The sequence below is a fragment of the Leucopleurus acutus genome (genome assembly GCF_964270905.1).
Source record: "Leucopleurus acutus genome assembly, chromosome: 11".
Classification (NCBI taxonomy): Eukaryota; Metazoa; Chordata; class Mammalia; order Artiodactyla; family Delphinidae; genus Leucopleurus; species Leucopleurus acutus.
In genome coordinates this window covers 92,400,196-92,426,523 of record NC_139152.1, presented here as the reverse complement: position 1 = coordinate 92,426,523, position 26,328 = coordinate 92,400,196, and the positions used below count along the sequence as shown (strand labels likewise).

Here is a 26,328-nt window from a genome sequence, read left to right as displayed (position 1 = left end):
AAGGCTTCTGTGTCTATTATCTTGTTTGAGCCTGACAACAGCTGCCCAGCAAGGGTCACCCAGCTGGTCAGTGCCAAGCCGGACTCAACCCCTGCTCCTCTGCCACAGGCCTCCTGCACACATCCCACCAGACCAGCATTTCCCAGGCCAGCATCAAGAAATATTTTTCATGAAGGATATTCCTGGGCGTTAAGCCTGCATGGGCAAAATGAAGTGGGTTTCCTTACTGCAGGCTTCTCAGAACCTTCTGTGTGCCTCGCGGCTCAGCAGAAGGGCCATGGGATGCAGCATTGCCAACCTTCCTTGGCCAGAAAACCCTCTCCCCTCGGGCAAATCACTTGGGAGGCTGAGGTGGCTCAGAGTCACGGGATCGTACCACCACCTTGTTCTCTGGAGCAGCGCAACCTGGAGAAAGTCACCACGCTTCTGGAAGGTTTTTTCGTAAGTCCCAGGTATCATTCCAGGAAGGGTTAGGATTAATCAGGTCAGGAGGACAAGACAGAGGAGTTGGGAGGCAGTTCCTAGTAAATGTCGGATTCTCTGCTGGGAAGTTGAGTTACAGCTCCTCCAATGGTTGACGGTCCATACTTTTTTCTCTTTCTAAAGCTAGGAAATTGAGGTGTTCCCAGCTTGAAGATCACAGGAATCCTGAACTGGGGATCAAACCCAGGGCCGTCCCATTCCTCTCCATCATGGTGCATTGCAAACACTTTATCTTGGGACCTGCAGAGTCGGTGCCCCACGAGGCAGTGGTTCTCCAAGTCCTGTCTGTCCCTTTGTTCCGAACTGATACCAGAGAACTGCCTGAGGCACTTGCTCAGCAGATGCAGACCAAGGACAGGAGAGGCAGGAAGCATGGCCCAGGGCTTTTCCTGGCTCCCAATGAGGGCAGAGTCCACGCCACTGCAGCTGAGGTCCTTTCTGCTATGTCTTGTGGTAGATGGTAGGCACCTCCATCTTGGTTAATCAGGGGGCGCTAGATGGTTCCAGAAAACTGAGATGGTTTATTCAACCTTATGCAGAGCTTCTTGGGGTCCAGTAAGTTATCTTTAGTACTACTTCTCTTTGTGGGTTGAAAGCCCCAATATGCTTTCTTTCCCTTTTTGCTTGGGGGATGTAAAAATTAGTCCACAAATGGCTCGGGTTTTGTAACAAAGAAGACAGATGAGGTGGCTACGACCCTGGTGTGTGCTTTCAGCTCTGCTCTCCCTGTCACTTCAGCTCTTGTACTCTCTGGCCTCTTTGCATAGCGCTTCGAAAACCTTCCCCATTACTCCTCCTGCCTCCTCTTCGTCTTGTTCCTTATTCATTCATTCAGGAAACTTTAACTGAGCACGTGCTCCAAGTCGGGCATTGCCCTAGACGTTTGAAGATGAATGAGAGCTGGTCCCTGTCCTCAGATAAAACTGCACATCATGACAATCCAGCTGCTGGATTACTGCAGTGGATACAGGACAGAGCCCAGAGGGGAGGGACGTGAGGGAAGTCTTTTCACAGCTGTCAGAGGACGGAGTGTGGAGCTATTTGAGAGAGGGTTCCTGGTGCAGAGGACACCTCTTCTTCGAAGGCCCGGAGGCGTAAGCAGAGTGGGATGTGAAGGAATTGTTTATGAGGATCTGGGAAAGGCTTAGGCTGCACCACAAAGGGAGGGCAGGGGGAAAGGAAGGGCTAGGAGCACAGAGGAGATCAATGGGTAGGGTCACAAGGGCCTACTCACCGTGCAAAGATGATTTGATTTTATTTGGGGGAAGTCGCAGAGCCCTTGAACTGTTGGATGGGCTAGGAATATCAATAAAATAGGAAGTAGCATGCCTAGAAATGGAGCTGCTGAGTCATCCTGAAGGCAGTGAGGAGGCTGGATTTGAAGGAGGTGGAAGATGCAGGGCTTCGAAGAAGAGCCAGCAAGGAGCAGCTGTAACAGCCCAGAAAGGACTGGAGGCAGGCCTGGTATGGAAGGGGTGCTGGCCATGAGGTTGGTGGAGGGCTTGCTAATCCACCGGGGAGGAATTTACAGTGACTGTCTTGGGTGACCAGAAGGACAGTGTCTTAGCTGGAGATGGAGACCAAGAAGAGAGTGCAGGTTTGGGGAGAGGAGGGTGGGGGGAGTTCAGGTGTGATGATGCTTGTGGATCCACCAGGTGGAGACGTCCCTCTGGTAGGTGGGAAACATTCACCTGGGTATCATCCCTGGAACTAATCCTTTTTCTTTTTATCTTTTTTTTTTTTTTTTAATTTTTGGCCATGGGCTTCCCTGGTGGTGTGGTGGTTGAGAGTCCGCCTGCTGACGCAGGGGACACGGGTTCATCCCCTGGTCCGGGAGGATCCCACGTGCCGCGGAGCGGCTGGGCCCGTGAGCCATGGCCGCTGAGCCTGCGCGTCTGGAGCCTGTGCTCCACAATGGGAGAGGCCACAGCAGTAAGAGGCCCGCGTACCGCAAAAAAAAAAAAATTTTTTTTGGCCATGCCGCTCGGCTTGTAGGATCTTAGTTCCCTGACCAGGGATGGAACCCGTGCCCTCGGCGATGAGAGTGCAGAGTCGTAACTACTGAACTGCCAGGGAATTCCCTCCCTGGGACTAATTCTGATTTGCCAAAACCATCCAGTAAATAGCATTTGATGGATTTCCCAGGACTATGGGGTGAGCTGGCCCAGCCATGGACGCGCTCCCCCCTGCCCTGCCCGCAATGTGGCTGCTTTCTGTCTTCCATTAATCAGGGCCTCTTTTTTTTTTTAATTAATGAATTTATTTATTTTGGTCTTTGCTGCTGCGCGCGGGCTTTCTCTAGTTGTAGCAAGCGGGCGCTACTCTTCGTTGCGGTGCACGGGCCTCACATTGCGCTGGCTTCTCTTGTTGTGGAGCACGAGCTCTAGGTGTGCAGGCTTCAGTAGTTGCAGCACGTGGGCTCAGTAGTTGTGGCACACGGGCTTAGTTGCTCCTCGGCATGTGCGATCTTCCCAGACCAGGGATCAAACCCATGTCTCCTGCATTGGCAGGCGGATTCTTAACCACTGCGCCACCAGGGAAGCCCGTCACCGGGGCCTCTTGATGCTGGTGAACTTTGCTTATGAATCACTGCCTGGGCTGCCGTGTTGGAGGCTCTGAGGGAGATTCATGTCCTGTCTGGGGAAGTACATCAGCCTCCTTTGCCTGATTTATTTTTTTTAACTGGGCATTTAGGAATCTTTAAAGTACAGTCCAGTAGTGGTCATATCCCTTAAAATGCAGTGTATTACAAGGGACAGTCCTTCCTCGGTGACAGCGCCATCCATGATGGTCATCGTTTGGGTCCTGGGAATGATTTCACTCTGACGACTTCAGTTTTGAGAGTTGGCTTGTGCCCTTGAGAGTTGGGAGAGGATTTACTAAGGAGAGGTCTGGGTCCCTGATGCAGTATTTGTTCATACTAATCCCTTAAATCAGTGGTTCTCAACTGGGTGCAGTTTCCCCCCACTCCCCACCTTTGGCAATGTCTGAAGACAATCTTGGTTGTCAAAACTGGGGACCAAGTGCCCCTGTCATCCAGTGGATAGAGGTCAGAGATGCTGCTAAACATCTTCCAATGCACAGGACAGGCCCCACAGCAAAGAATTATCTGGTCCCCAGTGTTCACAGTGCTGAGGCTGAGAAACCTGGCCTTAACTGATCACATAATTTCATAGTTTATGAAAAACTATACCTTCTCCCTTGGCCTAGAATACTTTTTGATCATCTTTCTCCTCCCCCATCAGTATTCTACCCATCTTCCGGGACCCAGCTTAAATGTCATCTCCTCCATGAAACTCTGCCTTGAGTTTCCAAGTTCTCCATTGAATCACCCCTTTCTCTGTTCCTACAAGCAAGTTGCTTGTTCCTCTGTTTTCCTTCATGGAGTCTTGATCCGTGGTTGGTGGAATGTGCGGATTTGAAGGGCCAGCAGTACTTCTTCTTCATCCATACAGCCAACCTATCTGTTGGGCCCCCACCATATCTGGTGCTGGGTGCAGCTGTGAAAGGGAGAGGAGACCAAGGAGCTTGCTTTCTGTCCACTCTGTACTCTCTATAAAGTCCCAGATTGGCACTGTCACTAGTGGTATGTGTCTATCCTGTCATCGCACTACATTACAAGCTCCTTGGGTCCTCTGCACCTTTGTCACAGTGTTCTTGCACGTAGAGCCTCAGTATGTATTAGTTGATTGAATAAGTAAATCTTATGAGTTTGAAAATTTCTATATTACTTCAGCAGGTGCTTTCATAGACTCTTTTTTTTATTAAAAATTTTAATTTTAATTTTATTTATTTATTTTGTGGCTGTGTTGGGTCTTCGTTGCTGCACGCGGTTGCAGTACGATGGGGTGAGCTGGCCCAGCCGTGGACGCGCTCCCCCCTGCCCTGCCCTCAGCGTGGCTGCTTTCTGTCTTCCATTAATCACCTGGGCCTTTTTGTTTTTTTAAATTAATTAATTAATTTATTTTGGTCTTTGCTGCTGCGTGCGGGCTTTCTCTAGTTGTAGCAAGCGGGGGTTACTCTTCGTTGCAGTGCACAGGCTTCTCATTGCGGTGGCTCCTCTGTGTCGCCGAGCACGGGCCCGAGGCACGTGGCCTTAAGTAGTTACGGCACACGGGCTCAGTAGTTGTGGCTTGTGGTCTCTAGAGCGCAGGCTCAGTAGTTGCGGCGCACGGGCTTAGTTGCTCCGCGGCATGTGGGATCTTCCCAGACCAGGGATCGAACCTGTGTCCCCTGCGTTGGCAGACAGATCCTTATCTACTGCGCCACCAGGGAAGCCCAGCTCTTTTTTTTTTAACTTTTTATTTTATATTGGAGTATAGTTGATTAACAATGTTGTGTTAGTTTCAGGTGTACAGCAAAGTGATTCAGTTATACATATACATGTATCTATTCTTTTTCAAATTCTTTTCCTTAACAATGGAACTCAGGCACCTCGATAGTTTAATTTCACTCAAAAGCAATGACTATAAGGAGAAAGAGAAGGGGCCTGTTTACCTGTGCTCTCTGGGATGGGGGTGGGGATTAAAAAAAAAAATTAAAGGGGCCTGCTTGCGTACATCAGTGACTGAGCTGGAACAGGGCTCTGCTGTCTGGGTTGAGGCAGCCTGTGTCTCTGAACTGGAACCTTGGCTCAGAGAACTTGAATGGCTCCCCCAAAGTCACGGCCCTCACCTTACTTTTAGCTCCGCCGATTTAAGGTAGAAATGTGAAGAGTCCCTTGTACAGACCAGCACAAGGGGATGGGGTTTGCAGCCTCGAGCTGGCATAATTAGAGCTGGCATAATTAATGTCCGTTTCACTGGTTTGCTTCCCCAGCGGGGTTCTAGGGTTGTGTTCTCCCCATGGCCGCGGAGAGCTCGCGGGAAGGCAGTCTCAAGTGGAAACTTGAGCAGGGCCTTGCAGCCGAGTGGCTCTGAGTTTGAACCTGGCTTTTGTGACTTGTCTGAGCCTCATTTCCCCCACCTGTCATATGAATATGATGACATACCCCCTTATGAAATGATTGTGAGGACTGAGTGAGAAAATGGAGAGCTCAGTAGCAGGCTCTCATTACTTTAAGATGAGTTAAGATGGTAGCTTTAAGATGAGTTGTGATGACTTTGAAAGCTCCAAGCCTAGAAGTTGGCCCGTGGAAGGCTACATAAATCCTACCGTCTAGGAATGGAAAAGCTCACAGTGTCTGGACCACTGATTTGTCCTAGTACAATAAATTACGTCTTTAAGAGACTCGCAGATTCTTTTCCAAACAAGCACACAAGCAAGTACAAAGAGAACCAACCAAGGGGAGGGAGGGGAGGAAGGAGGGAGGGGGAGGGAGAGGATGCCTTCGGAAAACAGGAAGGAGTAAAAGACCCAAATGGACCTTTGGGGGGGAGGGGAGAAGGCAAAGAATCGAGGAATGACATTTTGTGTTAAAAGCAGAGGTTTTTGGTCAACCTATCTACTTTCAGTTTCATCATTTCCTGAGAATCCTAATTTAGCCTCTGGTTGTGTCCTCTCGATTATGGCCTAAAAAGGCAACTACTTGGGTTTCTTGGAGTTGGACTGGCACCCACAGGAAGCCGGCATGGAAAGGGCTGGCTTTAGCCTGATCTGATCTCCAATGGGCCAGAGCCGCCTCCTTTCTCCTTAACCCGTTGCTGGCCTGCTGAGTCCCACAACTTCCCAGGACTTCAGAGGTTCCCTAATCTGAGGCACGAGCTCTTTCCTGCAGACAGTTTTCTTAGTGCTGGTGTCGTTGCTGCCACGTGGGTACCCTGCCCAAGCGGCCGTGCCCACCAGTGTACCCTCGGGGGCCAGAAAAACACTCGGACAGATGTTCCTTTGCTCCCAGAACTCCACTTGAGAACTTACGTCAAGGTGGTCCATTAGATAAGAGGAAAAGAGCTAGTAAGCGGTATTTTTTTTTTAAATCACTTTGGAATATCATGCAGCCATTAAAAGTGATCACTAACGAGGCTTTGGGGTCAGGGGTCCTGGGTTCGAGTCCTCCTCGCCCCCAGCTGTGTCAACAACAGGTTATTTCCTCTCAGAGCCTCTGCATTGTCCCCCGTAACAATGAAGCATTTGGATAAAAACCATCAAGAAGCAGACTGTGGCCCTGTGGGGAAGTGGTCAGAGTGAGGAGAGAAAATACAAAATGTGAAACTCCCTGCCTGAGATCGTTAAAAATCAAGTGTTTCTATGAGCTGGGACTAGAAGGGACCATTAAAAAAAGAGAGAAAACTCATTTTTGTGGGGAGAGTGTCAGGAATTTGGTGGTGCGTCTTTTTCTTTCATCTTGTAAACTGTTCCATTACACGCAGCTTTTAAAAAATTTCAGAGGCCGTTTAGCATGGTCCCAAGACAGGGCGGGGAGAAGTGGCAGGTGCTGGCGGCCGCAATCAGGCAGTCGCCTCCCTGGTGTCCTTTCTATAAAGCCCCTTCCTTCATTGCTCACAGCTCTGGACGGTGGCGGCTTGCTCCACCTGCATCCTTGGAGGTGAGCGTTAACCTGTGTGCTGGCTTCCCCGCCAGGCACACAAGAGTCAGCAGCCACTGGGGCCCAGGAGCCTCTACCTGACACAGGTGGAAACAGGAGCTCCGCTGCTGCCCTGTGGCCCCCAAATCCTTGAATGTGGATGTTCCTGTCCAGGCCTGGTGAGAAGGCTCTTGAATAGAAACGCCATTGTTTATCGTGACCTCTGCAGCTCTCCGCACCGGTCTAGCCCCATGTATCGATCTGGGCACTGCTGCTAGCCCACATCATTCCCGCAGAGTCGCTGAAACCAAAGGGCTCTGTCCTTGGCCTGGTCAAGCAGCCGTGTTTAATGAAAAGTCCTGCTCAGAGAGAGATGCTGAGGCCAGTCGGGACTCCTCAAGCCCACTGTCCAGGGGTGGCTTGGCCTCGCTGGAGGCAGAGGGCTGCAGCCCGATTCAGCTCTGAGGGGGCAGGGTGTACCCCTCCCTCTTATAGGAAGTATGGCTTGGCCTGCAAGCCTGTCTTGGCCTGTCTACCTGCTATCAGAGGTAGACAGTGCTGGCCTGTACCTGCCCCCTGCCCCCCCACTGAGGCCTGAAGGTAGGGTAGAACCAGGAGCTGAAGGTGGGGGGTTGGGTGGAGTCTTCCCCTGCTACCTGCTGCAATGTTCATGGCCTCCAGTGCAGGCTCACTGATGAAAGGGCCTGGCAGTTCACCCAGATTCCCAGGGTAGGCCAAAGGCCAAACGCCCAGGGCCTGCAACCTGGAGGTAGCCCGCATACCCTTTGCTCTAGGTTCCCCCAGGGTTGGAGTTGCTGGGGTGAACTGGAGTTTGATGAGGGCCAGAAGTCGTTCTGCCATCCCTGAGGGATCACTCACTGTTGACGGTCTCAGGCCGAGGGATTTCACCCTGCTCTGCTTTTTTTTTTTTTTTTTTTGTGGTACGCGGGCCTCTCACTGCCGCGGCCTCTCCCGTTGCGGAGCACAGGCTCCGGACGCGCAGGCCCAGCGGCCATGGCTCACAGGCCCAGCCGCTGTGCGGCATGTGGGATCTTCCCGGACCGGGGCACGAACCCACGTGCCCTGCATCGGCAGGCGGACTCTCAACCACTGCGCCACCAGGGAAGCCCTGCTCTGCTTTTTGACAGGCTACATGGTCCATACAAGGAAGGCTCATTCTCAGCCTCCCTGGCTGCCTGATGATGCCCAGTAAATATCTGCTGAATGTTGTGGGATGCATTCCCCTGTACCGCCCGTGCTCCCCTCAGCTTACTGACAGTTTCAGCCCAGCCCCAATGTTGGCCTGACTTCTTTCGCAAGACCCCAGGCACAAGTGTGCTGGGAAGAGGCCAGGCCTGGGGACCAGGCAGATCTGGGTTAGCCCATAACTGGGCCTGGCAACTCTGGGCAAGCGAATTGCCCTCTCTGGACTGTTTCCTCATTTGTAAACTGGGGAAAATAAGAGCTTTTTTCCCCAGGGTGACTGATGGTTAGGTGAGGTTGGGAATAAACCGAACCTGATGTTGGTAGGTAGGTACTTAATGATTGGCCCCTTCCCCCCTTCTCTTGGAGTGATCTTGTAAAGGGTGCCTTCACCGGACTGGGTTGGTGGAACTCCTAACGAGCAGTGGACTTGGGGTTTTGGGGGACAGGGTTGACGTGAATCCCTTTTTGCATATCGATGGGAGATTGTCCTCTCCTTTCCGGGTTTCAAGTCTGAGGAACCAGCAGCCAGGGAGGCCCTGTGCTCACTGATTGTTGCGAGCTCTCGAGCACGGTGGTGACGTGACTGGGGAGATCGGTTTGGGGACCCTGGGTGCTAGGACTTTGCAGAGGGCGACTGGCCCGTGGTCAGATGGACGGCAGAGAGGCAGAAGACAACTGGTATTTACTCTGGCACAGAGAAGCCTTGGATCTGTTTGAACGGACTGGCCAGTGTGGAGGTGAGGACGGCTGGATTTGGGCCTGTCTGGCCTCCAGACCCACCCGGAAGATGAGGCTGGCCAGGTGGTCTGCAGCCATCCCATTCCTGCCTTGTTTGCTGCTGCCTGACTCTGGGCCCTGCCTGCTGCTTCTGGGGGTGGTCCTTGCAGGTGGATGGTGCCCCTTGGTCCCCCCAGAGGGGCTGCCAGGGTTTGCTTGTGCTGCGAACATAAACAAAGCCCCTGGCTGAGCTCGCTGGGGAGGCTGCCAGGCCCTGCCGCTTGGATTTGCCTTCCCTTGTGGTGGGTGGGAGCTGGCAGACTTCCTAGAAAACAGCCTCTCCTGGAGTGAGTCCAGGGGAGCCCCTCAGCCTTGATCTGGAAACCATTTAATGAGCCCAGATAAGAAGGCCTGGGCAGCCCAGACTTTCGCTTTTGTTCTCTGCCTCCCAAGCCTTCAGCCTCCTTGGCATCCAAATTCCTGTTGGGATCAGGAAGCATGAAAGACTGTGAGACTCTGGGTTTGGATCTGGGGTCCTCCTGGCTTCCTGGGCCTGGGGAGGCAGCCTTGATCTCACAAGGGAAAAGCTTCCCGGTGTCATGAGCTAGTCAATGAGCTTCTGGGTTGTTCCTCTGGTGGCTGTGGGCTGGCTCTGTCCTAGACCAGGGTTTCTTTTTCTTTTATTAATTTAATTTAATTTAATTTAATTTTTATTTATTTTTTGGCTGCGTTGGGTCTTCGCTACTGCGCGCAGGCTTTCCCTAGTTGCAGCAAGCAGGGGCTACCCTTTGTTGTGGCGCGCAGGCTTCTCATTGCGGTGGCTTCTCTTGTTGTGGAGCACGGACTCTAGGCAAGCAGGCTTCAGTAGTTGTGGCATGCGGCCTCAGTAGTTATGGCTCACGGGCTCTAGAGCGCAGGCTCAGTAGTTGTGGCGCACGGGCTTAGTTGCTCTGCGGCATGTGGGATCTTCCCAGACCAGGGCTCGAACCCGTGTCCCCTGCATTGGCAGGTGGATTCTTAATCACTGCGCCACCAGGGAAGTCCCTAGACCAGGGTTTCTTAGTCCTGCTTTTGGTTCACTCAAAGCAGCTGTCCTCCCTGCTGATCCCAGCCTGAGCCTCTGAGCAGGAATAAGTACTGTGGTTAGACTATGGGAGACCACAGAGACCAGGAGTCCTTCTTAGGTAACTCTGGACTAAACCCCTTACCTCCAGAGAGCTTCTGTTTCCTCATCTGTAAAATGGGATAACACGTACTTTACCCACTTCACAGAGTTGTTAGGAGGAGGATCTTCTGAGATAGTGAAGTGTGTGTGATAGTATTTCATAAACTATAAAAACACTCAGATAAGAGGGATCATTATTTTATCTTTCTTTTGCAAATCAGCTTCAAAAAAGGCAAACACACATGGATTTATATTCTCCTCGCCCATAAATTATGAGCGTTGCCTTTTTACATTAGTGCCTCAGAAGGGAAGCACTCATTACTCTCCACGATGTGTCCTGGAGCCTGACTTCTTTTCTTCTCGCCTTATTTCTTGGGGCGATGGAATTAAAATCTGTTGGCAACATATTGGTGTTGTGTTTTCTTCTCTTGGTTGACTCCGTGAAGTAAGAAAAAGGTTTTTAAACTGGAGCCTTCCACTCTGTGCACTTGTAGTCAGTTGCCTTTTTTTGGGTTAACTAGAAATGCGTTCTTGTTGGAAGTCCTCTTAAACTGTGTGGTCACTTTCCTGCCTTCGCAGGTATAGCTTAGTGTGACTCTAATTACATCTGTCTGAGACTTATTATGCATATCATTTGGCACAATCGTTGTTTATAGATTTGTTTGTGCATCAATCCTGGGATACATCTTACCATTAATTCCTTACAGAATCTCTGATATCAACTTGTTTTTTCAGTGATGTACACCTTTCTCCCGAAAGTAGAGGGCGGGAAAATTTTGACAAATTGTACGATCTGGTTATATATAATTTTACTTATTATAATGCTGTACAGTTTGCAAACACATGACGCGAGTGATCTCTTTGTGGCTGGTATAGTTGTAGCTAACGTTGTATCCTTTTTTTTCTCCCGGTCCTGGCTCTCAGTCACCATGGCGCAGCAAGCTGCCGATAAGTATCTCTATGTGGATAAAAACTTCATCAATAACCCGCTGGCCCAGGCCGACTGGGCTGCCAAGAAGCTGGTATGGGTGCCTTCAGACAAGAGTGGCTTTGAGCCCGCCAGCCTCAAGGAAGAGATGGGTGAGGAGGCCATCGTGGAGCTGGTGGAGAACGGGAAGAAGGTGAAGGTGAACAAGGATGATATCCAGAAGATGAACCCACCCAAGTTCTCCAAGGTGGAGGACATGGCGGAGCTCACGTGCCTCAACGAAGCCTCGGTGCTGCACAACCTCAAGGAGCGCTACTACTCAGGGCTCATCTACGTAAGTGAGCGGGGCTCTGCACGGGTGGGAGGTTCCAGGGCTCATCTACATAAAGTGGGCGGGCTCTGCACGGGAGGGAGGCTCCAGGGCTTATTTACATAAGTGAGTGGGGCTGTAGGCGGGAGGGAGGACCTGCCGAGAAGGAGATACACTGACTGGTGTTAAGTGGAAAAGTCCTCCTTTATAGACCAGCTTCGCCCAGGCTTCTGATATGGCAGGTGGGAAGGATTGAGGCCCAGAGAGGGCAAGGGACTTATGCAGAGTCACACAGCCAGGTGCTGGCAGGCCTGAGACTGGAACTTGGGTTTCAGTATCTCTGTCTTTCTTGATGAAAATATTGTATGGACCAAATTAAAAGCCCCTGTCCCTCGGGATATTAACCACTTAAATTCAGCATTAGTGACCTGCAGAAAAACAAACAGCCTTAAAGGAAGCATTGCTTGTCTGTGGAGGGGAGATGGGAGCTAAGTGCTGTTGTCTGGGAGTGGGACTCTCCCCTTGGCATCCTCAACTGCTTACGTTAGAACCACTCCGCTGGCTCTAAGAAATGGGTCCTGCTCAGCAAAGCAGAGTGATTCAGGTCATGGGAATTGGAGCCTCCAAGATCTGGTTCCAGTCTTGGCCCTTCCTGACCATTTGACATGGCTACGTGGGGCCTCACTTCCTCATCTATGAGGAGTTGTGAAAGCATTGTAAAGCACCAGCCAGCCCTGGGCTCGCGGAGAGCCTCGGCTCTGTAGCTGCTCCCTTTTGTCGTAGGTGAAGGTAATTCCGACCCTCTGCTCGGCCTTTTATGGGTGTCGCTGTTCAGCTTGGGTCCTGTTAGAGCATTGCTGAGTGTGAAACAAGTCGGTGGCCTGCACTTGCCTATCAGCTGGCTGCAAACAGAAATATTAGGAAAGTGCATTTGACGTTAGTTGCTTCTCAGAGCGTGGGTTTTACTCTAGGCAGGCATGGACCTGCGCCTACAACTCGTGGGCAGGACCAGAGCCTTTTCTCCAGAACTCCTCAGCTGGAGGCGTTAGGCCTTAACTCCCGTTTTTGCTTCTTTGCTGGCATCTCCCGTGCGCAGATCCTCCTGCTTCAGTCCAGCCTCCTCCTTGGCATCCTCACCAAAAGGAAGTCGATTGTCTGTGCAGTTGCCCTAATGGAGACCCCCAGCAGGTGCAGAGCTGCGGGGAGATCAGAGCCTCTCGATGGGGCTGCCTGGGCAGGGGGCGCTGCCTCATTCACAGACCCTCTCTCTGCACACGCTGTTCCAAATTGCGACCCCGGGAGCCTTTGTGCGGTGTGTCTGCCTGGCGTTGTGGGGAGCGTGGCTAATTCTGCGCCACAGCTGCTCTGTCTGTTTCTTTGGTGGGGGGAGGCCTGGGGGCAGGGGGCAGTCGGGCACAAAGAGCTTCTGTGGCCCGTGAATGGAGCAGCTCCCTGGTGTGGCCGTGTGGGAGCAGAGCCACTTGTTCAGTGTCTGCGCCTCCACGGGCCTCCAGCAGGATGAGCTCACAGTGCAGCCCCTTCCTCCCACCTGAGCTGCAGTGCTCATTCCTCGGGGCTTAGTTTCATCATCCACTGATTTGATGGGATTAGCCCAGAGAACTTTGAGGTCCTCTTGAACCCCCCCATGGGACCATCTGCCCACCCAGCTGTCAGAAAGGCTTGTCCTAGTAAAACCCAGGCCCCTTCTGCCGTCACCACCAGCTGTTTCCAAACATCTGGCCCCGTGGCACGCCCTAAATGTGTGGCCACGTTGTCCTTCGCTTCATCGGGCTGGAGTTCCTAGAGTGTGGGTTTTCTCAAACCCCAGGAACAAAGCTCACTTGTTTCTGAGCTCCTGGGATGACCTCGCTGCTCCCTGGCCTGCTATCTCAGCCCCACCCGACAGTCATGGAGGGAAAACCAGAGGTTTCCCGCCGTGCTCCCGTCTTCCCATAATACCCGAGCTGCAGGTTGCCAACACCTCGTGCAGACTTCTTTGCTTCAGAGCTTTCCTGGTACCTCCTGAAGAGAGTAGTTGGAGGGAGAACAATTGACTGATTATCCCAGGAAGAAGGAAACTCAGGGCCCTGCGTCCCCTCCTCCACGCAGAAGAGGCAGTCAGGCACCCTTGTTCATTTCCAAGGTCATCTGCTCTTTTGCACGGGGGCCGGTGCGTGGTTGGTGGGTCCTTCCCGAGCTCTGCTTTCAGCCTAACTTCTGCTTGAAAAGTCCAAGACCTGTAGCCCCTGGCCAGTGCTGGGAAGGGCCTCTGTGCTCCCGACTGGTTCCTGTGTGGACTCTGTCTTTGGATTCAGCCACAAGATCCACCCTCAGTTTTGGCGAGACTGGAGTGGGCAGGGTGGAAGGGACTGGATTGACACACACCCAGCCCCTCAGATGTTGCCTGCTGTTGGATCGGGGGGCAACACTGTGGACAGTGAGGGTCGAGGCCACCTGTAGCAAGGGAAACAAAAAGATGTGAGGAGTTCGGAGAACCAGCTTCCATGACCAAGGAGGTCTGCACTGGGGGGATTGTGGAACCTAGGTCTGCTCCCAGCTCTGCCAGGAACTGCCTCGTGGCCTTCAGCCATCACTCAACAGTCGGGGCTGCAGGTGTGAGTCATGGCTTCTGGGCCTCGCTTCGCCTGGCTTCTTCTGGGCCTGTGGCCTGTTTCCCTAGGGAGAAGGTGCTTGGGTTGCTCCAGCTACCTAAAGAAAGCTGTCCCCCCACAATGAGCACCCGTCACCTGGGTGGTCTCAGGGGGTCTCGTCCAGCTATTAGGAGTCTGTTTTTTTTTCTTGTTGGGGAGAAGGATCTTGAAAAAAAAAATAGCGGGAAAATTATTAGAAAAAGAGGACACTGAAGAAAGGCAGATCTGCCTAGACCGTTGCCACCGGAAACTGCTTTCTTGACCTACTCTGAGCCTCTCTCCACGGCTGTGCTGGGTGCTGTGATCCGCATAACCACTCAGTGAGGATCAACTAGTCTGCGTGTGCCCATTTCACAGATTGAGAAATGGAGGGAGGGGGAGGTTAAGAAACTTGCCCTTGCTGAGGTTTGACTCTGGGGTCTGATTTTAACCTGGTCATCTCAGACTTGGGGTATCGGGTATATTCTCGGGAGCCTCACGTGGAGTGTTGACGAATTGGGTTCCCCTTCAAGAGGAGACCTGAGTCTTGGAGAAGGCTCACAGGGGACATGAAAGTGGTCTTTAAGTTTGTTTTTTGGTTTTTTTAAAAATTAATTTATTTTTATTTTATCTTCTTTTATTTTTGGCCGCGTTGGGTCTTTGTTTCCGCGCACGGGCTTTCTCTAGCTGCGGCAAGCGGGGGCTACTCTTCGTTGCAGTGTGCAGGCTTCTCATTGCAGTGGCTTCTCTTGTTGCGGAGCACGGGCTCTAGGTGCGCGGGCTTCAGTAGTTACGGCTCGCGGGCTCTAGAGCACAGGCTCAGTAGTTGTGGCGCACGGGCTTCGTTGCTCTGCGGCATGTGGGATCTTCCCGGACCAGGGCTTGAACCCGTGTCCCCTGCACTGGCAGGTGGATTCTTAACCACTGCGCCACCAGGGAAGCCCACCCCCCCCCCCCCCCCCGGTCTTTAAGTTTTTTAGAGATTTTCATGTGAGTGTCTCTGGAAGGTTCCAGGGAGAGAGGTATCTGTCAGCGATCTGTCACCCCACAAAGGATCCTAGATGGTTGAGGAGTGCCATGAGTCTTTCCCAGTGCTGGGAGTTTAGGCTTGACTATCTCAGAGGGTCCTTAAGGGTAGAATAATTTGTATTTCCACACCGCTTGCTTGCTGCAGCCGAATCCTTTTCCCTTTGTGCATCTCTCACGATGCCAAACACATCTTTATTGTCCTTGGATCTGAGCTTCGTAACTGGACTCCTACTGTCCACGAAGCTTGCCCCAGATCTCGCCCGCTGCACACGCTTGTCAGCGTGCACGGCTGGCAGCAGTCTTGTAGTCGAGGGAGGCTCCCCTCAACTGAAAGAGCAGAGATGGTGCTGGTGCCCCAGCGCCTCGGCAGGTCTGCCGGAGTGGGGCCCAGAGAACCAGGGGCTCCAGGGGGGGCTTTCACATCAGGCTGACTCGGGGTCCTTAGAGGCAGCAGGCATTTTGCCACAAAGTGTGCACGAAGTTGAGAATCAGACTTGCTAACCCATTCCTGTTTGCCGCTCTTTTCTTTCAGACCTACTCAGGCCTGTTCTGTGTGGTCATCAACCCTTATAAGAACCTGCCCATCTACTCCGAAGAGATCGTGGAAATGTATAAGGGCAAGAAGAGGCATGAGATGCCTCCCCACATCTACGCCATCACAGACACCGCCTACAGGAGTATGATGCAAGGTGAGCGCCGTGGCCTTCCCAGGGGCTGAGTCTTTACCTCTAGCCTTGTTGGCATCTTTGCAGGTGCTCCTTCACGGTGATCTTGTGGCTGCATTGGTGTTGATGGCACTGGTGAGGGGGCCGTGCATTGTGGAGGTCTGTAAGCCATTGCGTGAGAGTCAAGACCAGCGGCTATCAAAGGAGATGTTTGTATGTTGATAGAATGTTCAAGAAGCTTTAAACAATGCATTTCCTAATTATTTTCCCAATTTCTCATTCTTGTCAGGAGCTCCTGTGCCAGTCCTCTGACTTCCAGGCCCCCTCTTCCACCAGTTACTTCCTTTCCTTCATTCTTTTCACCTCTTCTCTTCTACACAGTTTGGAAACATGCTTGAGTTTTCACATCTTTAAAAGAAAAACACACAAAGTCTCTCCTGGATTCTGTACCCTGCTGTAGGTTGTCTCTGCTCTCTCTCCCCCGTCACAGTGGAGCTTTTTAGAGGAAGTATCCGTGCTTACCACCTCTGTTCAACACTTCTCAGCCACACTCCTTGCCCTGCACATCGTGCCCCCCATTCTGTGTGACAAAGGCCACCCTCCCTTCTGTGGAGCTCTGAGCTCTTATCTTACTTAACCTCTCCCAGGATTGGACAGTCTTACCCACTTCCTTTTGAAAGCGCTTCCTTCCTGTGACTCTCTGGTTCCCCTAATCTCTGCCTTGCCCATCTGCATGCTTCTCCCCCGTTACACCTGGTGCTTCTCAAGGTCTCGTCCTCTGGACCATGGCCCATCCACTCGAGTGGTTTCGCCATCACTTTCCAGCTGAGGACCGTCTCTGTTAGCTGAATGCTGCCAGCCACTTGCTCCCAGCTGCCATTTCTCCATCCACCCAGTCACCCAAGCCTGGAACCTGGCTCACCTTACACTGTCCCCTTTCTCTCTCACCCCTTTTTCCAAGCCAGTCAGCGCTCTCTATAGATTTTATCTCTTTTAACATTTCTGACCTCCTTCCCCCTCTTGTCTCTGTGGCCCTGGCCTTAGTTCAGGCCTCTACAATTTTTTGCCTGTACTATTGCTGTGCCTCTTAACCTTTGCTCTTAATAGAGCCCTCTCTCTGTGCTTCTATCAGAGAGTCGTCTTTCTGGAATGCAAATCTGATCAAACCCCTGATTTGAACTCTTGAAAAGTCTCCTCAATTGCCCCAGAGATAAACCTTAAACCCTCCAGCAGCACACGGTCCCCTTTGTAATTGGCCTGCTGCCTACCTCTCCAACTTGCTGGCTACATGGAACTCCTTACATTTCTCCAGTAGGCCTCTGTGCCTGAAGCCGCCACGCCTGTTCCATCTGCCCTGCAATAGCTGGCAAGTCTCCAGTCTTTTGTTAAAGGCACGACTGAAGCATTACTGCCAGCCTGGGAGGATGTCTGGGCTAGCCCTAGTAATACTTTGACTTAGGTGTGGACTGGGCCCAGGTTGCCTTTATATTCTGAGAGCTTAGTCAACTCCCTAGCACAGGGCTATGTTCTCATATCTTGTATGGATAGTGGTTTTTCATGTCCTATTACATGGGCATCCTTTTTTTTTTTTTTTTTCCTTAAACTTTGTAGTCAATCTAGGCTGTGGTGGTGATGAGTCTTACCGTATTAACAACTTTGTCCCTGGTTTAGTGGTTTAAAATGGCAACGTGTGGGTCTGTCTTGTACCATCCACACAGTGCTGTGGAAGGTGTTTCATTGCCAAGCTTGGTGAATTACGTAGGTTGTACACGTTTGGCCTACCCTTTGGCTCATGTTCACGTCTATCAAAATTCGTTGAAGAAACCAGCCCTTTAGTTTTAAAGTAGGATGTCTGTTTCAGAGTGCTAACTAGAACAGTCTGGTAGGAGAACATTCTGTGGGATTCCGGAAGAGCCTGAGTCTGTCTCTAGAGGTTATGAGTCAGTTTTCTCCTTGCTCTCATAATTGGCCTCGTGCAGGAAGTGCACCCTGGAGTATTCTTGAGCTCCGCACGACTGAGTTAGGGCATGTTCCCACACTTGGATCCCAGACCTGAACGGTTTTCTAGCAAGTGGGATTTTTCACTTCTTCCCAAGCCATTATGATAAGAATAATGTGGTGATGTACAGCATGGTGCCAGGAGTCGGAGTCTCTGGAACTGAACTGCCAGCCTTTTTTCTGACAATCTGTGCGACTCCTTCCCAAAGAGATTTCGCCCAATTATTGTGTGTTCAACAACCACAAAGAATTTTGAGGGGCAAAAGTCAGCGCTATAGGTTGGATACAATTGGGGGAAAAAAAAAAAAAGGAGCTTGCAGAGGACTGGAGCTTTCCTGTGTGTTGATCAGGAAGTCTTGGCCATAATGGAATGGCCTTGATGGGAACTGAGGAGCCACCCCCAAGTTATGAGGGTGAATGGGTGGGTGTTTTCATCTTTTGGACATCTGTAGGCACAGGAAACCTAAGGTCTTGTTGCTTTTTTAAAATTACCTGTGTGGGTGCTGGGTCCGTGTACTTTCTAAACCTCAGTCTGAGAAGTTTTGGCCCGTTTCTGCTTCATGTTAGACTCGGTGCAGCTCTTCAGCCCCCATGTTGACCGAGGACGTTTCCAAGTTCCCTCTTGTCGCACACAGTTGACCCGCAGAGCAACAGATTTCTTGTTCTTGGGACCGGGAGGAAGTTAATTAACAGAAGTTGCCCCTGGTAGGACAAGATGGTTCACCAGCAAAGTAAAGGAAGTTCTCGAGCGGAGCCTTTGGTGCCTGCCCTGAGTCAGGTATGGACAGTGGAGCCTTGGGGTCTGCAGGCTGTTAGAATCAGTGCCTCTCTTTTGGAGAGCGTGTCTTACTTATTAGCACATGCTGCCCCTCTGGCTTAGGGGAACACAGGTCTGTTCTCTGACACTTACATCCTAAAAGCCACAGCCAGACAGTTCCTTTTCTGCTTTTTCTTTAAACAGGAAGTAGAAAAAGATTTCCTCCCTGAGCTGGCTGTGGCTTATGACATACTAGCATTTATTCTGCCAAATAGGGGAGTTGGTGACTTTGTCTGGAGACGTTTATGAGATGAGCTCTTTGACTTCTCCCAGGGACCTCCCTCCGCCTTTCATCTCTTAAATGCTCTGGTTTGCCTGTAAGTCCTGATTTACGCCTGCCGTCTTGCAGTCAGTACTAACACTGCCCTCTCTCCCTTTCAGAAGCGCTCCCGTTTGCATGATGAATTATATGGTTACTTTACCTGTTTGTAGGACGAAGCCAGGGTTTCTCAAACTTGGCACCACTGACGGTTTGGGCCTGGATATCCATTCTCTGTTTTTTTTGGGGGGGGGCCGGGGGGAGTTTGTCCCGAGCATTATGGGATGCTTCACAGCATCCGGGCCTCTACGCACTCGATGCCAGCAGCACCCTCCCTCTGCAGTTGTGACAACCAAAAAGGCCCCTAGACATTGTTACCAAATGTTCCCTGGGGGGCAAAATTGTCCCCACTGCAGAACCACTGGACTAAGCATTGCAGACTGGTTTTATTCTAAGTGTCAGCTCCCATCAGTAGTGCCTTGCCTAACCCTGTGTTGACAAAGGATCTGAGACTCAGTGCCAAGGAATGCTGGGATAGATTAGTGCTGTCTGCCGTGGGCACAGGTTGGGGCATGGCAGCATATGGTAGCCTGGATTAGGCCACGGAGGTAGGAGATTGGAAAGTGCCTGAATACTGAGAGGTTGAGTACATTGCTCTGGCACTGGAGACGACGGCAATCTAGGTGGAGAGACAGACATGTTTGTACACAGGGATCTGTGGCCAAAGCTGTCTAACAGGACGAGTTGCCACCTCCACCTGGTGCCAGTGTGACTGCGGCAGGTGTCGGCTGTCTTGGGAATTCAGAGGAAGGTGTGGCCGCCGAGGCCTAGGGTGGTCGGAATGGCACCCTGGAGGTCGGCTCCTGTGGAAAGGCTGGCAGGTAGATGTCAGTAAATGGTTGCAGCACAGCCCAGACGTGCCCGGCCCAGTCTCGCTTGTTTTAATCCTCAGCCTTGGGTTTAATTAAAGTTGCGGTGACCTGGTAGGTTCACCCTCCCAACCCTGGCTTTCCCGTTCGGTTAATTTGTTGTCCTGGGCATTACTGGGTCTTCCTACCTTGTGGTTGAACCGTTCCTCAGGATTCTGTAAAGCGCGGAAGGCCGGGAAAATGAGAGAGCGGGAGGCAGACGTCTGCCCTGCGGGGACAGGGTACCCAGGGCTTCCCGGGGAATTCGGGAGAAGCAGCATCGTCCGCCCTGCGGGGACAGGGTACCCAGGGCTGCCCGGGGAATTTGGGAGAAGCAGCACGTGGTCTGTCAGACGCACGGCTGGGTGGGGAAAGGGCGCTTCTGACTTCCACCGTCCGTGGGAAAGAGTGTGTGTGTTCTCACAGGAGAACTGGCCAGTTGAAGAATTTGAGCTCAGTTATCTCCCCAGGAATAGAAGAAAAAGACCCTCTTCTTTGTTCATTAGTTAGAATGCCAGGTTTGGTTCACTTTCGGTGACTTTATGGTATTTTAATGAGCTCCCAGCATTTCTGGGGGAGTGGCAGCAGGGTTTGCTCTCATTCCAGACCTAAACTAATCCAAGAACTATTTAACCCTTCGCTCTGCACTAATCCCACCTCTGCTTCTCAGCGGAAGCTGCCCCAGGAGTGGTTGGTCACCAAGGGCCCGGTGAGTGTCCACATGCCTCTTGGTGCTTGACTAACCTTTTCGGGTAAACAAGGAAGGGCAGAATTCGAGCGTTCTCTTCACATCTGAGGACGACCCTCCTGCATCACAGGTAAAGGGACAGGCCCAGAAACATTAACTAACTTTGCCCAAAGGCCCACAGAGAGCCAGCCCCAGAAACCCGGTCTCCCGCCCTGGTGCCCATCCTCCAGGGCGCCGTGGGTCCTCCTTCCCCCTGGCTGGTGTTTGGAGGGATGCTCCCGTCCTGCTGGCTGGTTAGGGCCGGAGGGGCCCTCCTGCCCCTCTCTCGTCGTTCTCCGGCCCTGCCGCCTGTTGCCCCCGTGAAGCTGTCTGCCCTCCAAGGTCTTTCTGAGGAAAAGCTCCATGTTGGGGAGGCGCTAGGAAGTGCTTCGAGGGTCCAGTAAACCATGCCTTTGAGCAGACTCACCGGGACAGGCCGCCGAGGAAGCCGCGGATGTGATGATTCCACTTAAGCAGGAATGTGCCGACCAGGAGGCTAAGGCCCTGCCAGGGAGCCCTGCCAGCCGGCGGCACACAAAGGCCCCGCTGTCTGAGGGAGGCCTGGAGGCAGCAGCTCACCCCGAGGGCTGCGCTCTGTCACCCCTGCCACACGGTTACCCCTGCCGGCCGGCCATGCTGGACGCAGCCCCTCTGGGGCCTGCTGGGGGCAGGGGCGGCCTGGGAGGCAGGCAGGTACACTGCAGCAGGAGCGTGAGGGTCCAGCACCTGGGGGCCCACCTATCTCGGGGGCCGCCTTGACAAATGACACAGCGCTTCTGGGGTAGGTCAGCAGAAGGCGTCTGCCGGGTCTCTCTCGGCCTTAGCTTAAGGGAGAAGCTTGCCTTGTGACCAAGAAGTGTGCAGAAAAGAGAGCGCGGGGTTCAGACCGGTCGGCGTCCGGCTCTGTCACGTCCTGACCGACTGGGGTCCACTTTGGGCCTTCACTTTCTCATCTGCCTCTTGGCCGGATAAACGTACTTGGCAGGTTTACTGTCAGGATCAAACAAGGGGCCGTGCGTACGGTTCCTGGCCTGTGACAGGTGCCCATTAGGAGGTAGCAGTGGGACCTGGAGATGCAGTGTCGTGACTGAACAGTCCCTGCCTTCCGCAAGACCTGCACACGGCGTATCCCGTCCATCCACGCTCCAATTTGCGTGATGAAAGTGATGACCAAGTGCTTCCTCAGGTGGCTTCTTAATCTCCTCGGTGAGCATCCCCCCAGAGGCCAGGCTCTGGGTACCAGCACGTACAGGAAGTGGCTTGTTGTAGCTGATTCCTTGTAGTGACCGTGTGATACACAGGTGTGCAGTGGCAGACGCAGCCTCTAGCTTGTCTGATGTGGTCCATGGGCCTCAGCTGGCAGCACGAGGCCTTGGGGTCGACGTGGCCTCGGGGGTCTTCAGGAGCACGTTGTGCACGCGAGAGATGGCTCCTCCGTGGCACTGGAGTCGTCCTCTGTTGATGTGCTGGCGGGCTACCAGAGGGGCGTCGTGACAGGCAGCCCTTGGCCCCCTGCCCCAACACCGAAGCCCGGACAAGGAGGCTGCTTGGTCAGGCCCCCCCAGAAGGGAAGTCGGCCCGCGGAATGAGGCTACTTAATTGTGGTCACGCCTGTCAGTCTCATTTCTATATAACGGTCTTTGCAGAAGAGGAATCTGTGGTTAATGGGTCCTTTTCAAGGATTCAGCTTTCGGCTTGTTTTTTTTGTTTTGTTTTTAATCCAACCCAACAGGGCGGCTCTGTGTTGCTCTGGGCCGGCTGAAGTGGGAAAGGAGAAAGAAGTGACCTCTCGGAACCTGAAACTTTGGCGATGGTCGAGAGCTTGGGCCCATGTTTCTGTTACTGTAACCCCCCTCGCCCCAACAAACAAACAAACAACAAAAACTCACCTGCATCGTCTCTAATGGCTGAGCTGCTTTTTGCTTTTTTTTTTTTTTTGCGGTACGCGGGCCTCTCACTGTTGTGGCCTCTCCCGTTGCGGAGCACAGGCTCCGGACGCGCAGGCTCAGTGGCCATGGCTCACGGGCCCAGCCGCTCCGCGGCATGTGGGATCTTCCCGGACCGGGGCACGAACCCGTGTCCCCTGCATCGGCAGGCGGACTCGCCGCCAGGGAAGCCCTGCTTTTTGCTTTTAACTTCCCTGGCCTAGTTCCTCTCTCACTACCTGCTGAACACTGCCCAGCAGCTCGTTTTTCCTGTTTTCCCAAGTTCTGGCCCTGAGACCCCAGGAGAGCATGTCCTGGTATGTCAGGGCTGAACATTGGTGCATTTGGAGAAACGGGTTGCTTTCTTCCCCTGTCTGATTTCTGGAATTAAGCTATCAGAGGAGAACAAAGTAAATTCCCTAAAACTAAAGAGATAAAGAGAGCTGAGAGTCTGCAGGCCTAAAAGTCAGGATAATGTAAGTGGCTTCTGTAAAATCCCTTTAGTCTTGACCAAGGCTAATGGCCCAGTATCGACCTTTGTAATAAATTCTTTTCTTCTGGCAAACAGCGCTGACTGGGGCTCGGGGTGCCATTCCAGCTGGGCTTCCTGACTCTTGTCGAAGAGCTGATCTCTCCAACACGAGCTGGACCGCAGACGCAAATAGGGCAGAGCTCTAAGCTGAAAGCTAAGAACAGAAGCCCTGTTCCAGGAGCAAAATCTGGCCCAACAGTTACCAGCCCATCTTTTATTTCATTTGAGCGCCCTTCTCAAGGCGACCGGAGCCTCTGGCTTCTGCAGGGAGCATCTTCACGTGCCACTGTGGTTCGTCTCCTAGCATTTGTGTTCCTGGTTCTCCAGGTTTGACCGAACCTGGGAATGGGGCATTCGCAAAGCCTGCTGTCCTCCTTGGAGAGCTGTTTGTGCTCCGACTTGGAGCCAGGTTTGTCCTGAGCTTTGCCTGGCGGTGTCCATCTCATTTCCTGCTCGTGTCCCTTTGTTCTTCCTTCCTGTCCTCCCCTGAGAGCCCAGCCCTCTGCAGAGCTGTGACCTGTGGCTTAGTGCTCTCTGTACCAGACTCAGCCAGGGCCTCCTCCTGCCTGTCTTTTCTTTTCCCCGAGGGATTGTTTCAGAGCAGGGCAGAACTGGCCTCGGGGGTTGTCAGGTCCCCCCGGTGTCCTCCTGGCCTTTGCAGTGGGCCGTCTACACTCACACGTGGCTTTGGAATCTCCGTCCATCCTGGAAGGCTCATCCTCGGCAGCAACCCCACATGAAGTTTTTGCTTCCGGCCCTGCCCGCAGGAAGGTGGACAAACAACGAGCAGTGGTTTGGGCAGGTTTGCCTGTGCGCTGGGAGCCCACCTGTGTGAGCCGCCGGGTGCATTTTGGCCAAGAGAGGGCTTGTCGGGGGCCTCGCTTGCCCCCAAACAGAATGAAAGAGCAGTCCCTCGGGCTTCTTCCTATTGTCAGGGGTGCTGGTTGGGGAAGGCTGCCCGATCTCTGTCTCCTGTACCTGGGTTTCAAACCCCGACCCTACCCATGGGAGCATGTGGGTGGAGGCAGTGGTTGGGGCCAGCTGGCTTCTGGCCTGGAAGCTGCTGACTGAGCGTCTGCTTGGTCCGGGCCCACCCTTGTACCTGGCAAGAACGTTGCTGGTGCCCACGCCGTGTGCTTGGGAGCCGCTGGCGGGCTTTCCTCCTCGCTGGCTGACCGCGGTGCAGGCAGGCAGGCAGGCTGCCAGGGCTCCGCGACACGAGGCCGCTGAGGCGTGGCACCAACCCGCAGCCTCTGCTAGCAGGAAGCATTATTTTGCACCTGCTTTTCCTCACCTCTCTGTTTGCTTCCCAAGCGCTTGTAACCCAAGCTCGTGAGTTGGGCTGGCTTTGGAGAAAGTGGCAGACAGCTTGCGAGGCCGGTGTGACACATCGTGAGTGGGGATGGCCCGTTCCGCGCAGCACTGAGGCGGGGCTGCCGGTGGCACAGAGGGCCCTGCCCTGTGGGAGCACAGTGGGGAACTAGGCAGGCATCTGGAGGCCTGGGTTCTTAGCCCAGCTTACGTGACTTTGACCAAGTCATTGGGTTTCTCGGGACTTGGTGTCCTGACCTCTAGATGCAGGTGATTGGACTGCGTGCTCTCTAGAGCCTTCCCAGCCTCCAGGGTCTGAGCTCAAACCCACAGGTCTCCATGTTTTACACCTGGCGAAGTGCTTTGCATTTTGGCCCATTGGGACCAAAATGCTGCCCCGGAGTTTGCCCCAGCAGCCCGGGACTCCCATCCCAGGTGACACGGAGCAGGGGTCCCACAGGGGTCTGCTGTGCAGTTTTCGCAAGACAACCCCCTTGGTGGTGGACAGTCTGAGGCCCGCTGGCCATGGGTCGCGCCGTCTCTCACCCCACGCAGGTGTGTTGTCCAACCTGTAGCTGCCCTTGCATTTGTTTTTGCTTGGCCCGTATGCACGGCTGTCAGTTCTCGAGAAACCCGGCTGACCTGAAGACAGGTCCCGCGGGCAGGACCCTCTTCCAGGTGCCCCCAGAGAGCAGCCCCGCGGCAGCTCGGCAGGCGTTATCTTAGTGAGCGCTCTAGTGAGTCAGCCCCGGGCAGCCGCTGTCGGTGAACCGGGCCGTTCCCTTCCTCCTGTACTTCCTGTCGGGGCTGATGTCACATCGCGGCTGAGCAAGGCCCGTGGCCTTTTATGGACAAGAATCGGCAGCTCCTCTCACAGAGGAAGTGAGCCAGAAGGCCCCTCGCATAAGCCCGTACCTGGGCCAAAATACCTGCGGTCAGGGCTCCCCTCCGCCCACCTGCGCCGGGGCCTTCTGAGCCGGCTGGAAACACCTGTCTGTTTGGACATCGGAATCGGCTCCAAAAGGCCTCAGGGCTTTTGGGGTTTAAAATAAAATCAGGGGAGGGAATGACCTCATCACCGAATATGTAACTTAAAAGCTTTCTCGCTGTCGTCATTCCGAGGAGGCTGCGCAGTGGGGGAGCTGGGAGGTGCAAAGGGCTGGGGGTCATTAAGGACAGTTTCCAAGCGCCTGCACCGTGCCTCACGCTTCAGGCACCCGCATCATTCGGTCCTTGGAGCGGCCCTGCCCTCTGATTCCCCAGAGGCCAAGGGGCCAGGCATCCCGAGGGGCCGTGCAGAGCGAGGATCGTGCCCCGGGCTCTAGGGCGCGCAGCCACTGGCTTTCTTCTCTCCGCCACTGCTCCAGACACATGGACTGGTGGTTGTAAAGTGTGCTCTCAGGAACCACATCTCCACTGCCCAAGCAACTCTGATTTTTATCTCCTGCTCTTCATATTAGGGACTCAGGAAGATTTTTATCCTGAGGAAAGGCTGCTGCTGCTTTTAAAAGAGTTGAAAAGCCCTGAAGAGATTCGTATTCTGTCTCTACCCCGTCCCCGTCAAGTCAGTACTAGGGCAGGAGGGGTTCAGGGGTCTAAGTCAGGCTAACGTCTTCATTCTGCAGGGAGCCTGTTTCCCAGAACAGGGCTGTCTTTGGTGGGTGCACTCCCCTGGTTCTGGGCTGTCGGGTTCCTGTCTGTCTGTCTGTCTCCTCTGTTGTGGAGGAAGGAGGGGTGTTTTCAAATAAGCCTTCGGTCCACGTAGACCCAAATAAGGACTTGAGCGAACAATGGAGAGGTCTGGACTCTCGAGGGTCCGTGTCCTGAGAGCTGAGCATGTGGGGAGTGAGTGTTAAGGAGGGTCCCAGCCGGAATGCACCGGGTCTCTGGCAGAGTAAACTGAGCCAGGCGGAGAGCCGGCTGGCTGCTGAGAATTCCCTCCACCCCCTACCCAGAAGAGATGCTTCTGAGCTCAGGAACCGAGCAGAAGTGTGGTGAGACAGGCTTGGGCAGACCAGGGACAGCGCCTGCCTCACCTACCTCCTAAGAGATTACAGACCCAAACCCACTGTAAAAACTGCAAAGACCGACGCTGGGGGCCCCAGTGTCATGCATGGTGGGCAGGTGGATTCGGGGGCAGAGTTGAGGAAATCAGAAAGGCCTCCCATCGCTTTTCCTCTGTGAAAGCATTTGCCCAAATGAACGTTCTGGCAAAGCAAATGAAGGTTTCTTTACAGTGTAACATGCAAGGATTG

General features: G+C 53.2%; 1 protein-coding gene across 1 annotated transcript in view; it reads left to right on the top strand.

Annotated features, from left to right (window-relative positions):
- The window catches only part of MYH9 (myosin heavy chain 9), a 91,859-nt gene that overhangs the window by 21,741 nt on the left and 43,790 nt on the right, over positions 1–26,328 (top strand). Inside the window, exons 2-3 of the mRNA XM_082849444.1 lie at positions 10,959–11,296; positions 15,464–15,620. Coding sequence (XP_082705570.1) covers positions 10,964–11,296; positions 15,464–15,620 — 490 coding nt within the window. The 5' untranslated portion in view covers positions 10,959–10,963. The remainder of the gene's footprint in view (positions 1–10,958; positions 11,297–15,463; positions 15,621–26,328) is intronic.